The 15,133-nt window shown below is 40.1% G+C and overlaps 1 protein-coding gene across 10 annotated transcripts in view; it reads left to right on the forward strand.

Annotated features, from left to right (window-relative positions):
- ARHGEF3 (Rho guanine nucleotide exchange factor 3) overlaps positions 1 to 15,133 on the forward strand; it is a 309,293-nt gene that overhangs the window by 278,875 nt on the left and 15,285 nt on the right. For all 10 annotated transcript variants that reach the window (XM_053929748.2, XM_024556529.4, XM_045192228.2 and 7 more), the window contains 5 exons: positions 4,677 to 4,847; positions 7,541 to 7,603; positions 9,215 to 9,311; positions 9,470 to 9,546; positions 14,195 to 14,452. In XM_053929748.2, the coding sequence (XP_053785723.1) occupies positions 4,677 to 4,847; positions 7,541 to 7,603; positions 9,215 to 9,311; positions 9,470 to 9,546; positions 14,195 to 14,452 (666 nt within the window). The remainder of the gene's footprint in view (positions 1 to 4,676; positions 4,848 to 7,540; positions 7,604 to 9,214; positions 9,312 to 9,469; positions 9,547 to 14,194; positions 14,453 to 15,133) is intronic.

Consider the following 15,133-nt stretch of genomic DNA (forward strand, 5'->3'; position numbering starts at 1 on the left):
TGTACACCAACAATGAAACATCAGAAACAGAAATCAGGAAAAATATCCCATTTGATACAGCAACAAGAAAAATAAAGTACCTAGGAATAAACCTAACCAAGGAGGTAAAAGACCTATACTCAGAAAACTACACAACATTGAAGAAAGAAATTAAGGAAGACACAAACAAATGGAAGCATTTACCATGCTCATGGATTGGAAGAATTAACATCATCAAAATGGCCATAATACACAAACAATTTATAGATTTCAATGCAATCCCTATTAAAGTACCCATTACATATTTCACAGATATAGAACAAACATTTCAGAAATTTATACAGAACCATAAACAACCCTGAATAGCTGCAGCAATTTTGAGAAAGAACAAAGCAGGAGGGCTCACAATACCTGATATCAAACTGTATTATAAGGCTACTGTAATCAAAACAGCCTGGTACTGGCATAAAAACAAGCACATAGACCAATGGAACAGAACAGAGAGCCCAGAAATAAACCCAAGCCTCTACAGTCAATATTTGACAAAGGGGGCAGAAGCATAAAATGGAGTCAACAAATGGTGTTGGGAGGTCTGGACAGCTACATGCAAAAAAAATGGAACTCGATCACCAACTTACACCATACACAAAAATAAATTCAAGGTGGATAAAAGACTTAAATATAAGTTGTAACACCATAAAAGTCCTAGAAGAGAACATTGGCAGGAAAATCTCACATTCCATGAAACAACATCTTCACAGATATGTCCCCTAAAGCAAGGGGCATAAAGGAAAGAATAAAACAAATGGGACCTCATCAAATTAAAAAGCTTCTGCATGGCTAAAGAAAACAGCATTAATATGAAAAGAGAACCAACAGTATGGGAAAACACATTTGCCAATGATACCTCAGACAAGGGCCCGATCTCCAAAATATATAAAGAACTCACACGACTCCACTCCAGGAAGATGAACAACCCAATTAAAAAATGGGCAAAAGATGTGAACAGACACTTCTCCAAGGAAGACATACATCGGGCCCAGAGACATATGAAAAGATGCTCAGCATCACTAGCCATCAGAGAGATGCAAATTAAAACCACCATGAGATACCACCTCACACTGGTCAGAGTGGCCATCATAAACAAATCAACAAACAACAAGTGTTGGAGAGGATGCAGAGAAAAGGGAACCCTAGTGCACTGTTGGTGGGAATGCAGACTGGTGCAGCCACTGTGGAAAACAGTATGGGATTTCCTCAGAAAACTAAAAATGGAACTGCCTTTTGACCCACCGATTCCACTTCTGGGATTATACCCTAAGAGCCCTGAAACACCAATCCAAAAGAACCTATGCATCCCAATGTTCATAGCAGCACAATTTACAATAGCCAAGTTCTGGAAGCAACCTAAGTGCCCATCAGCAAATGAGTGGATCAAAAAACTATGGTACATTTACACGATGGAATACTATACAGCAGAGAGAAAGAAGGAGCTCCTACCCTTTGCAACAGCATGGATGGAACTGGAGAGCATTATGCTAAGTGAAATAAGCCAGGCAGTGAGGGACAAAGACTATATGATCTCACCTTTAACTGGAACATAGTCAACAAAAGAAAACAAACAAAATATAACCAGATGCATTGAAATTAAGAACAATCTAACAATAGCCAGAGGGGAGGGGAGAGGGGTTTTCAGGAACTACTATAAAGGACACATGGACAAAACCAAGGGGGAGGGTGGAAGCAAGGGGGGGAGGTGGGTTTGAGTGGCGTGGGGTGGAGGGGTGGGGAGAAAATGCAGACAACTGTAATTGAACAACAATAAAATAATTTTTAAAAAGAAGAACAAGTGACTTTGCGTGACGGAAATGTTTGGAACTAGAGAAAGACAATGGTTGCACAACATTGTGAATGTGCTAAATGAAGGTCACTTAATTGTTCATTTCAAAAATGGTTAATTTTATATGTGAATTTCACCTCAATAAATTAGTTTATTGAATTTATTGGGGAGGCACTGGTTAACAAAATTATAAACGTTTCAGTTTAAGTTATTTTTTCAAGAGTGAGCCGTATACTAGTATGGAAAGGTGTTTTTGAATGAAAAGAGAAAACATTCTGTTTTCTGCAAATGTTAGCAAATGTGTAGAAAAGGTTTGGAAAGATCTAGAACAACTTAATAGCATTTACATCTGGAAACTGGACTTGGAAAAATGTAGGGATTTGTATTTACTTTTGTATACTTTTGTAATGTATAAAAATTTAAAGTTAGCATAAATTACTTTCAAGCTGGTGGTGAGGGGGGGGGGGTTGAAGTTGGTCAGGCACTGAAACTAGCAGATGGGCGGTCAATTCTCTCAAGTGAAAGTGGAAAATGTCTTTCATTTTGAATCTTCCTTTTTGTTTGTTCCTCTCTTTCTGCTCTTTAACTTCCCCCTCCTCCCAGGCTGGCATCCGAACCACTAACTGAGATGAGTGAGTTATTTGATGACTCACTTTGCTTGTTTTGACCTTTCGTGCCTGTGGATAATTGATTCTGAGTCCTGGGGATCTGCAGGCATTAGTCTGGTCCCTGTTTTATAAGGGCCTATTTTCGAGAGATCATAAGGATTTGTAAGATACCATTACTGAACTGTGTACTTGGAGCAAGTACTTTCTTGACCAGCCCGGGGCTGGTCCCGCAATCATGAGCTCGTTAATGAGCCCAGGAGCTCACGGACGCCTGTGCCGGCGTCGGGAGCTGTGTTGCTGCTTGCAGACAGAGCTAGCTGCCTGTCCGTAATTCCCTGATGCCCCTTGGAATTTTCTTTTTACATGTTTCACTTACTCATTTTTCTTGAATTGTAAAAATGTGTAAACTAGAACAAAAATTACCAGTAATGCAATCAGGCAAAACAACAGAATTTTGTGGCATTCCCTTTATATCTTTGCTCATGTGCATTTTTTCATAAAGTGTTCATATACAGATTTTTAATGTTGATTTTACATAGAAGGGATTTTTAGCTGTTAAAATTGTCTCAACTGTTATAGTGGCTAAATAATATTCCATAAAGCAGATGAATTATAACTTATTTAACAATGCCCTTATGTTAATAGTTCTTTTAAAATTTACTTTTATAAATTACATTGTTGCATCTTGGCTACCTCATCATTTCTTAGGAATGATCCACATATGTCACATGCAAGATAAGTTCCTATACTCAGGAAGTTTATAGTTCAGAGCAGGCGACCACCGAGTACAATAAAATGTGGTTGTTACTGTATCAGCAATATGTCCAAATTGCTGTAAAAGAAGATGAGAGAACATTGGTAAAGATTCCTAGAAGAGGTGTTCGAGTTATATCCTGAGGCCAGTTAGGATAACCAGGTAAGAAATGAAAGAGAAGCTATTCAGAAAGAAAAAGCACAGCAGATGGCAAAGCACGGTGCATTTAGGGAATGACAGATAGCCCAGTAGGGCTAGAGAGAGGGTGCGTGGCAGGAGGTGTTCCAAGGTATATATACTGTGGTCAGATTATAAGAGGTATTACGTACCAGACTGAAAAGTTGGAACTTGACACTGAAGGCCACAGATATGTGGCCACAGCCATAGCAATGAGCACTTGCTAAATAAGAATGTGGTTTTTGAGCACAGCAGCACCTCATTGCTTTAGCCAAGTTTCCAGTAAGGATGTTGAAATCTTCTAGACTGAAGGCTGAATATGATGCACATAGCTTTCTCCTTGATCATTTATATTTGTCAAGAGAAAGCACTGTAGTAGCACAAGGGTGCCCTTTGGGTGGTTAGGCCATCTGAAAATCTACTGGGACCTCTTTGGAAAATAAGAAAATAACTCAGGGACATGCATTATTTGCTTGGTATTTAGTATATATATTAGTTGGTACTTTTCAAGTTGAAAGAACCTCAACTGAGATGAACGTAAACAGAAAGGGGGATGTATTAGCTCGTTAGTCTAAGAGCGGCTCTTACTGGCTTCAAGCATGGTGGGATCCAGGGTCTCTAATAGTGTTGGTGAAGCGTGTTCCCTTCCTCACTCCATTGGTGTCTCTCTCCATCCTCCATTTTGTGTTTCCCTTTATTCTCTCCTTTATCAGACAGATTCTTCTTTGTGACCAAAGAGAGTTGCTGCAAGAAACTTCTGCTCATGTTAACTCTTGAGCTCACAATCCCAAAAGAATAGAGTCTTTCACTCCTTCCTCCATGAGTCATGTAAAAAATTTCAGGGAATCACGTGCCCCTGCTAGAAACAGGGTGGAGGAGTACTCTGATTGGTCAGGTCTAGGGGAGCCCAACTAAACTGAGACAGGATATATAAGGATAGTGGGATTCTGTTCCTAGAAGGAGAGGAGTAGGAGTACTAGTCAGAATGTTTTTAAAGGACATCCACTACCGTTAATCATCATTCTTCTGGTGAGTGGACATGTTTAATGGAAAACAGTAGAACCCATCGCATGTCTGAGAGCTGCCTTTGTGCATGTTCTTGTGCTTTATCCAGGTCTCGGATACTCCCAGCACCTGTGTGAAAGCAGTCCCTTGCCCAGGCTCAAGACAATGCCCTCCTTCCCAAAAGGCCTTGTGGCATTGTCCTCTCTTCCTTGCAGATGTCTGATTTATGTTCTGTCAGGGACAGGAAGCTGCTCAAATGATCCACCCAGTCCTGCTGCTGTGCCTGTAACAGTTTGTTTTTCTTATTGTTCAGCGTTCCATTAGCTTCCGCAGCGAGAGCCGTCCTGACATACTGGCCCCCCGACCCTGGTCCAGAAATGCCGCCCCTTCAAGCACCAAGCGGCGAGACAGCAAGCTGTGGAGTGAGACCTTCGATGTGTGCGTCAATCAGATGCTTACAGCCAAGGAAATCAAACGTCAGGAGGTAGGCTCGGGACCCACAGAGCTGACTCCTGGAGGCAGGAGCACTGCAGGCGAGCTGGGGTCTACACAGTGTCTCCAAATCAATTTTCCGTGGCATTTGTAGAAGGAGTACAAATGGGAGTGCCAGAGCTTTTAAGGAACCGAGACACAAGCATTCAGCTGGGTGGGTGTGGCCCCCTCTTTAAAAAAGAAACTGATGTGAAAATCTGAATTTACAAAGAAGATGAATTGGGAACTGTCTATTTTGGATCCTGGAGTTCACAAAAATGATCATAATCATTTCATTATATTTTATAGCAACTTCTAGAATATTTAAAATTTTTTCCATTAATGAAACTTTGATTCAGTTTTGTGGAAAACTTTTCAAGGGAATGCAGTTAATTTCGTTCCCTCTAAGTTTTCTGTATCAATATCCCTAAATGGCTATGATCATATTACCCTTTATAGAGAGGTTGTCACGTGCCAGGCTGTACTAAGCACTTCAGGCGTGCATCATGTAGTGAAATCCTTGGAACGTATATTTTTGTGGAGAACTTGACATTGGAAAAGGGAGTACCTGAAAACTTTCTAGGTTATGACTCAGCAGTTCTTCTCTAGGAATTACCCACCTAACGCACTTATCCACGAATGAAAAGACGTATGTGTAAGATTATCCATCACAGCAATGTTTATAATAGCGCCAGAAAGAGCCTGAACATCTGTTGCCAGGGACCATTAATAATAATGTCCGTACATGGAATAGTGTGCAGCTGTAAAAACACAAAACAGCGCTGATGTGTATGAATGGCTAAGTGGATAAAGCAGGACACAAAACAGGGTGTCGAGTGTGCTACCATTTATGTAAAAGGGGAAAATGAATGTGGGTGTATAGGTATGTATTTGCTTGTAAAATGGTAAAACATGTCTGGAAGGACACACAAGGAACCGGTAACATGGTTGCCTCCTTGCAGGAGAGCTGGATGGTTGGAAGAAGGAGGTGAGAGGGAAAGTTTTCACCAATTATGAATTTGTGTACCTATGCATTTTGAACCATGTCAATGTAGTTATCTATTGAAAATTAATAAATAAAGCAATTATTTGCACGAAAAAAATTCTATGAGGAAATATGGCAAAATCTTAATAATGGTTAACAAGATGGTATTATAGGCATTTAAATGTTTTCTCTTTATACTTTTCTGTGTTTCCCAAATGTTAATAGTATCCGTATATTACTTGTACAGTCTACTAGTGGGAAGGAAGGAGGGAGGGATCAATTCTGCAGATGAGGACATTAACAAGGCACAGTAAGCACAATGTCACCCAGCTAGAAAATAACAGAGCTAGCTTTTGAACTCAGGCCCTGTCCTAATCCAAAGCCCTTGGTCTTCACTGTGACACTGTGTTGTCCCACCACAGATAACTGAGTGTGGCCTGTCCCAGTGTGGGGTTCTGTGATTTTCCTCTTCTGGGGGTCACATTTGGTCAGTCAGGCAGTCGGGCCTGTGTACATGAGCTCTAGTGAAACATGTACAAGGAAATCTAAGGAAGGTCCCAGTAAAGGCTAGTTAATTATATTGCACCAATCCACATGCTGGTTTTGATAATGCTCTATAGTTCTGTAAGATGCCCCCATGGGGGGAAGCTGGGTAATCCATGTACAGGACCTCTCTGTACTATTTTCATAACTTCTCATGCGAGTCTATAATTATTTCTAAATAAAAGGTTAAAGAGAACAGAGTATCAGGAGGGCATGGTGTGGAGGCTTTACTGGGCCTCAGGAGGAACACCATGTACTGGCCCCCAGTGAGTGTTCTGCCTCCACCAGCTTTGCTGGAGAGCACACTTGTCCTGCACTCCACCATCCCCAAGAATGGAGGGTGTTCTCCATCCTGCTTATTTCTTCCCCGTAGTCTAAAGAAATTGTAGTAGTCGCTTAACTAGCACCACAAATATGTAGTCTTTTGATAATGTAACCCTTTGCCAGCAGTTTAGATTCCCAGAGGAGAGTGAGTGTTCTGCACACCATAGCTCTTAAATTATGATAGCTTAATAGAGCCAAACTAGAAATGGTCTCTTTACACGCTCTTGCACATAGCCAGTTTCTATAATTTTATTCATTGTACTGTGTAGGGCTGAAAAGTAATTTAGAGTGAATTAACTTCACCAGACATTTAGAGTGATAAAATAATAGATTCTTCCTATAATCCTAGCCTTAGCACAAGCTGCTGATAGGAATAGAGCTTTCTGTTGAGATTCACCTTTTGATGAGTAGAAGGGAGACAAATGATGATGGCCCAATTGATAATGCTGCCATGTCCGTCACTGAGAACAGACCCTGAATCATTTATCATGATTGTCACTCACAACAAACTCATATCTGTGGCTCAAACTGTAATTATTTTCCCTAAAATAGTTCCCTCTTGGTTGGCTGCATCAAAGTCCTGTAACATGAAAGATGACTTGAATTGGAAACATGTGGAACCTCTTTATCCCACAAACAGATAAGCACATTATACAGAAGTTTAGTAAAATCTTTCCTTCGTAGCTTTTAGCCACTAGATTCGTTTGCTGCAGATTAATTTAACTTTTTAAGAATCTTTTAAAAATACTTAAGAAGTGAGTAGATTTGGAGCTTTGAGCACCAGAACCAGCGCTGTGTGAATTTGTTCTCATAAACGAGAGATTTGAGCGGATGTGCTTTCTCTTTTCCTGTAGGCAATCTTTGAGCTTTCCCAAGGAGAAGCAGACTTGATAGAGGACTTGAAATTGGCAAAAAAGGTAAATTTAAATCTAGTGGTCATTTGAGTCCCCTCATATTTTTTTTCTCTGAGTAATTTCACAATTCTAAGGTTGTGCTTTATGAGCACCCTTCATGACTGAGGTAATCCAAAATTGAGAAGAACCTGCACAAACCAAGCAGTGGGGAAAATGGTTCAGAACAAGAAAGCTCTCTGCACCTGGCACCTTTAGGGCTTCTCCTCTGCATGTTTCTGATGCACTTCAAAGAATGCTGCAGTTTGATCGGAAAGTGTCCATGGAGGCCTGGCTTTACGTATGTTTTGGTGTCCTAGAAACTCCATGGGCCTGGCCTCCTTATCCACCAGAGAGGATGTGTGGATGGTCCGAAACTGGAACTGTGTCTTAGAAATAAAATCATTTGAATCTCAGCAGTGGATAAAATGGTTAAGTGAGTCAGTTGCATACTGTCGTGTAAGTTAGGGTCTTTTATATGGCGATATGTTTTTAATCACATTGTATGTGGGAATGTGGATGAAACCCATGTCTTGTAGCCCGTATGGTGTTGACAGCAAACCTTCCTCAGAAACTTCCAGTGACCCGTTCCCCCCATACCCCCCAGGGAGGCTAAAATCCAGATTCCTTCATCTGGTATTCACAGCCTCCTCAAAGAATCACAGGATTGGAAAGATGCCTCCCTTATTTTAAGTGTTCTTTAGTCCAACTTTCTGCTCATATGAAGACCCATCTGTAACATTCCTGAGAGATGGCCAAGAAACGGAGTTTTAGGCAGGGTGGGAAGAAGAGGAAGATGAGGAGTACATTAGGTATCATGCTCTTCATAGGTGCAGCTCCTTCCTGCATCAAGATTTCCCAGACTCAGGTGCCTTTAAGATGTCTCACTGCCACTCTTTTGCTTATTGTAGTCCTACCTTCTGGAAACCTTCCCTTTCCTTTCAGCCATCCATATCTACTCATCCTCTAGGAATGAGCTCAAATCTCAATTTATTCTTCAACAATATTTACTGCCTCCTTCTCTAGGCCAAACAGTTCACCTTTAAAATCTCCCTTGTCCACCCCAGCTTTCATTCTCTGACCCTCTAGAACAGTTATGATTTGATAAATTTTTGCTGCCATGTGACATCTCATATATTTAATCTTGAACTATTTTTTAAACATATATTTAAATTTCCATGTGTTTGTCTTACTTTCCAATTAACTTTTAAATCTCCTTAAAGGCAGGGACTGCACCATCTGAGCCTTCGTAGTCTGTTACAGTGCCCTGGGAATAATTGTATGTTCTTCTTATTTAGTTATCCTTAACAAGAGATGGTAATAAAGTTAATTTTTAAAACATACAAATCAAATCTGCTGTATACTTAGGATCTGTGCCCTTTCCTAGATGTATGATGTACTTTGTAAAGCTTTGTAAAAATCTGCTTTGGTTTATCAAAACCATGCAAAGCCCAGGCAGCACTGGATTCCCACCTGTGCCAGCCACACCTGTCTGTTGTTTCTGCAGCATTTTGGGAGAGGTGGGTGGGGAGAGCCAAACATTTTGTTATTCTGTAGGGCCTCTCAGAAGCCATTTATATTAACAATTTACTTCCTCTGATTTAAATGTTTGTTGCTGTCTCTGTGATTCTTATGCAGGCCTATCATGACCCCATGCTGAAACTCTCTATAATGACAGAACAGGAGTTGAATCAAATTTTTGGAACACTGGACTCTCTAATTCCTCTACATGAAGGTATAATTTTGTTGCCAGAATGAGTTTCGACTTGTAGCCTTAATTGACTTGTCTTATATAAGTCATGATTATGTAATAATGTGAGTAACCCAGAATCTACTTCCAGCCTTGTTCATATTTAAATGCCTAACAATATACGTGTTCTCTTTGTTTACCAGAGCTCCTTAGTCAGCTTCGAGATGTCCGTAAGCCTGATGGCTCAACTGAACACGTTGGTCCCATCCTCGTGGGCTGGGTAAGAAAAGTTCTCTGGTCTTGATAGAAGATAAATATCAATATTTTATATGGAGTTTCATTTTAGCTAGACTTTTTCTTTTATTAGCAAACACTGGTTTCACACTAGAAAAAAAATAGCAAATTCCTAGTAAAATTTATCATTATAGTTAAGCTTTATATCTTAAAGCATGGAAACAATTTTTTTATTACAAATTTACTGCATTTAAAGATAACATGCCTTTTTGTAATAAAATAAAGTAAGACTAGTTAATGTTCAATTCAGGCCAATTACTAATATAATTATTACCAACTCTATCCTAGTAAAAATATAGGGACATATTCCTGTTTATCATCGTGCAAAAGCTTTTATCAGGCTATCAAAAGACTCACATGGTTAAGTGTAGTTTCATAAACAAAGTGATAACTAAATGTTGTTCATGTTTACCATATATCTGAGCCTAAGTAACTTCAGAGGAGACCTGAGTATTATGCTGACCTTCGTCCCAGTATAACTCCTTTTCTTTCCTAATTAAAGAAATCAGCTGTGACCTAAATTTATGATCCTGTGATGAATTTGTGTTTTATTGGACACATAGGTGGTTGTTCATTTGTTTGATTTCTTTTAGACCAGGCCTGTACTGTCTATTTTGCCACAGTCCCCATCACTCCCAGGGTGTGCTTCTGTTTCCTTCTGTGAGTGCTTGAGTGTTCCACCCCAGTTCCAGGTGTTTTCCATTTGTTATGAAGCAGGTAACAAAAATGGATTATTTTGATGACTTCTTCTGGGCAAGGATTAGGTCTCTCATCCTTCCAACCCACACAGTGGTCTAGAAAAATAGGCAGATTATGCCCCGACAGCACATATTAGAGTCATTCCATTGTTTGAGCGTGTTGTGAAGGTTATAAATTCTATTCACCATGTGAGTTCTCTTTATCCAGTTCCATTTTTATTCGTATTTTAACCTTCCCCAAACCCTCTAATTCCTAAGTTTTGACAGGGATCTCTTACATTAACTTATGCTTCTCAATTACTGCTTTTCTCCAGAACTTTGAAGGTTTCATGACTTAGCTAGCTTTCGTTCAGGAGTCAATTTTAGCAGTGAGGCTGAAATATCCCAAGGGTTTCTGAAAGGCAAGTAATGTTCTAAGATGAATAATTTAGAAAATGTGCTTTAATAATTCAGGAGAGGTCATTCATCTTATATTTTTGACTTTCATTTTATTATAAGCCATGATAGATGTATTAACTCCTTTAGCCCACAAAGAAATTTTTCTAAAGAGCAATGCAGCTGGAGACAGAGAAGGTGTAATGAAAAGAGAGGGAGAGCCTCACTGGGTTTAAACTTCTGAGTCTGTGGCCTGCTTTGATGGGAGCCAAGGGGCCAGGGAGGCCACGCTGCAGAATTAGCGTGCTGACTGCTCTGTTCCTGGTGAGATGGCGGTATAGAACTACATGGTTTCCTTAGACAGCGGTATACAAATGGTCAGTTTGCACTGGAAGCAAAAGTATAGGCATTTGCCTTGTTATTAATTTTTTCCTGAATGAAATGTTTGTCGCTTTTATTAGAAAATTGCTTCGATCTGGGGGGTAGCTTTTGCAGTCCTTTTCTGTATGCACCCAAAGGAAGTGAGACCATGCTGCCTCATTGCTATCCGAACCCTTCAGACATCAAATGGGGACTTGCAGCTTGAGGAGCAGCCTACAATTAAACAACTGGCCCATTGTTACCAGACCTCATGAGAAATGGTCCTTATTTATCAGGCCTGACGAGCTATTAAATGTTTTCCCTCTTTTAACTGCAGATGTGTTTGTGTGAGTGGGAACTGTAAACCAAGGGGTACATCTGTTTGAGTTCTGGTCTTTTTAACAGAACAAAATAAACATCTTAGTGGGCTTTGAATGAAAAAAGTCAGAGCCCATTTGACCCATGAAAAATTGATTTATTTACCCCCAAAGGAAAAAGTGGGAAAAAATAAAAACAAATCTTTTAAACAAGTGAGCCTCCCAAGTGGGTTAGCCCTGGCCAGTCCTTTCGACCTTAGAATGAATCAGTTACTTTTACTTTGAAGACCTTAAACAGAAGGGCGATTTTCTTTTTTCAAGAAATCACCCTGGTTACTGAGGATCACTTTCCCTGACGGGTCAGCCTGCTCTCATAAGGCTCCCCCCTCATGAAGAAACAACTTCCCAAGTGACTTATCTTGGTGCTAACGTTTTTTTCAGTAATAAAATAATTTATAAGTTCTTCAGGGCAGCAAGTTCTCATGTTAATTTGGGTTCTAATTAAATTTTAATTCCAAAGAGAGAGGCAGGGTACATGGAAGCATATAGATTTGTTCTGTCACTTTTCACAATGTTAGGGAGATAGAAAGAATTTCTAAAAAAAAAAAAAAAGTGAGAGTTTCCCTCATAAATTCTTTCTTGATAGTCTAATATTTGAAGAGATGGTGAGTTCAGAGCTTTGGGGGCGGGATGGGAAGAGAACACACTTCAGACTGGTTTTGTCTCCAGCTGAGCAAGTAGTTTTGCTTCTCTAAACCACAATTTCTCCAATAAAAATATTCTAGGGATAAATAATAATAATAGCTAGTACTTACTGATTCTTATCCAGGAGCCAAGCTTGTGCTACACTTTTTATCTGCCTTATTTCATTAGAGGAAAGAAGGACATTAGTATGTGCATTTTGTAAGTGGAGAAACTGAGGCTCAGAAAGATCACCTTACTAGTAACTGTCTGAGCTGGGCTTTGAACATGATTCTCCCTGCTTCCCGGATCTTTCTTCTTAACCACTGTGCTATCTATTGCCTCTCGCCTTTCATATAAGGACACGTGTATGTAGTCGGGAACCAAGATGTGTACATTCTTCATTTTTGATTTATTTATAGATCACCTGTGGTCTTCTCTAATCAGTGGGCTGAGCCAATAGCCTTTCAGGTCATGCCCAGGAAATGAGCACCCTGTCAGGTGTGAACACAGGACCAGAGCTGGTTGCTATGGCAGCAGGGGCAGCAGGATCACAGATAGTAACGGCCCATTGGACAGTAAGCAGCAGTGTCTTTGGGGGTTTCTCACTAGTTTACATCCGATGATTACTGCTGATTTGTCCCTCTATAATGAAAACATTGGGCATTTCCAGGTCTCTTTAAAAGACAAGGAAGTGGAAATGAAATTGGGAGGGCCTGAGGCTCGTTTTAATTAACTCTGAAAATCTAAATTACAAACCACAATACCACATCTGGAGCGGTGGGTGTCGGTACCAATTATCATTACTTTCAAATACGAGGTTGAGGAAAGAATTTCTGCCGCTCTTTTTAACACAAATAGAGGTTTTTCATAACATGTAAGGAAGGTAGACATTTCCAAGGAATGTTAAGCTCAACAGTGAACTTTTAAAACGTTACTTCCTTGGTATCTTTCTCTGGTTTAAGTCACTGAGAAAATAATTTCAGTGAGATGTGTAAAAGAAGCAGCAGAATATTTAAACTTTGACCCATTGTTCAGATGCTGCCACAATTTATTTTTAAGCTCTGTTCCCAAACCATCAAATATTACCTAATCTGGTAATCCATTAACATACATTTATTTGTTCATTCAGAATAGGAACTTTGCTGTATAGTAAGCCCAGTGCAAAGTACTGAGGATGCAGACATGCGTTGCACTGAACCCCCTGCAGAGCAGGTGTTGTGGTGAATGTGGCTTTGTAATCCCAGGGAGAGAAGCGCACAGCAGGGCATTGACTGCATTTTATTGCCTCGGTTAACGTTCAGGAATCTGACAGGACATGCATTAGGAGACTTGGTCTTGGGTGCCACTAAGAGGGAGGAGTGGAAAAGGGAGACGAGCAGCCCTTTCCCTGAGTCTCTGACTCTGTTTGCATTATTTGACTGATGGAACATGTCAGAGAAATTAGTATTTTACTGGAAGGGAGATAGTGGAGTTGGAGTGTTCCAAAATTTTTAAGCTTAAATTGCTTTTTGCATGGTATTGTGATGTTAACCATTGGGTAGAGCCAAGGATGATTTCTGGCCTGTCAGAACTAACTTAAAAGATTTTACTAAATGCTTCTTGCATCTAATTTTTTACTAATTATACTTTTGCTTTAAGTTCTTAGACGTTCTTTATAATTGGTCTGCCTTGGACTCAGTTAACCTCAAGCTCACGTAGGGGTGCTTGCACCAAGCTGTGCCAAGGGCTGGGCTGCGGAGTCTGAATCCTTGCTTTCTTTTATGCCACAAAGTCTTCTAGATATGTTTCTTATGAATAATTTTTAAAGAACAACTTTTTTTTCAGTAGGAAGCTTTCCCCTCCCCAGATACTTTTGGAAGTTTAGGAAAATCCTGAACTGTATGCATAGGAAATTATTTTAGTGCTTTTGTTTCTAGCTTAGATTGGCCAAAATGCAAACAAATTAGGACAGGGCTCTAAACAATCAAGAAAATAAACATGAAACTAAGAGAATTAGTTTGTGCAAGCAAACCACCACCAAAACTGTTCATTACCTGCCATTTTGAAGATTCCATTGGTCTGTATCCTCCAGCCTTGCAGATGAAGGAGTGTTGGCCAGGCCTGGAGACCAGTTAGGTTTTGTTCAGTCCCAACACGTGATGTTAGCTTGTAGCTTCAGTTATTTTAACGCTCCAACCCTCTTCTGACCTTCCTTTCTCAGCTGCCTTGTCTCAGCTCCTATGACAGCTACTGCAGCAATCAAGTAGCCGCCAAAGCTCTGCTGGACCACAAGAAACAAGATCACAGAGTCCAGGATTTCCTCCAGCGATGTTTAGAATCCCCCTTTAGCCGAAAACTGGATCTCTGGAATTTCCTCGATATTCCAAGAAGCCGCCTGGTAAAATACCCTCTGCTTCTTCGAGAAATCCTGAGGCACACACCAAATGATAATCCAGATCACCAGCACCTGGAAGAAGCAGTAAGTTTGTTTCTTTCTCTCTTGCGGTGATGCTTTCCCTGTGTAATTAATGGAAGAGAATTAGGTAAATGGGTGAATGAAGGGTCCTTGGGTGCACAAGATTCAGGAATCTTGGGTTCCAGATTTGGCTGTGCCGTCAACCATGTTTTAATTTTGCAAGTTACTTCTCTCTCTGCCTCGGTTTCCTAACCTATAACATATAGTCTTTACATGAAATGCACTCTGAGGTCCCTTTGATTTTTTTCAAATTTTATTGATTATGCTATTACAGTTGCCCCAATTTTTCCCCATTGTCCCTCTCCATACAGCACCCACCCACCCCATTCCCTCAGGTAAACCCCACACAATTGTTCATGACCATAGGTCATGCATATGAGTTCTTTGGCTACTCCATTTCTTATACTGTTCACAACATCCCCATGGCTATTCTGTAACTACCTATTTGTACTTCTTAATTCCCTCACCTTCTCACCCATTCTTCCCCTCCCCCCGCACATGTGGCAACCATCAAAATGCTCTCTGTATCCATGATTCTGTCTCTGTTCTTGTTTGCTTCGTTTGTTTTTTAGATTCAGTTGTTGACAGGTATGTATTCATTGCCATTTTATTGTTCATAGTTTTGATCTTCTTTTCTTAAATAAGTCCCTTTGACATTTCATATAATAATGGTTTGGTGACGAT

The sequence above is a fragment of the Desmodus rotundus genome, chromosome 8, assembly GCF_022682495.2.
Source record: "Desmodus rotundus isolate HL8 chromosome 8, HLdesRot8A.1, whole genome shotgun sequence".
Classification (NCBI taxonomy): domain Eukaryota; kingdom Metazoa; phylum Chordata; class Mammalia; order Chiroptera; family Phyllostomidae; genus Desmodus; species Desmodus rotundus.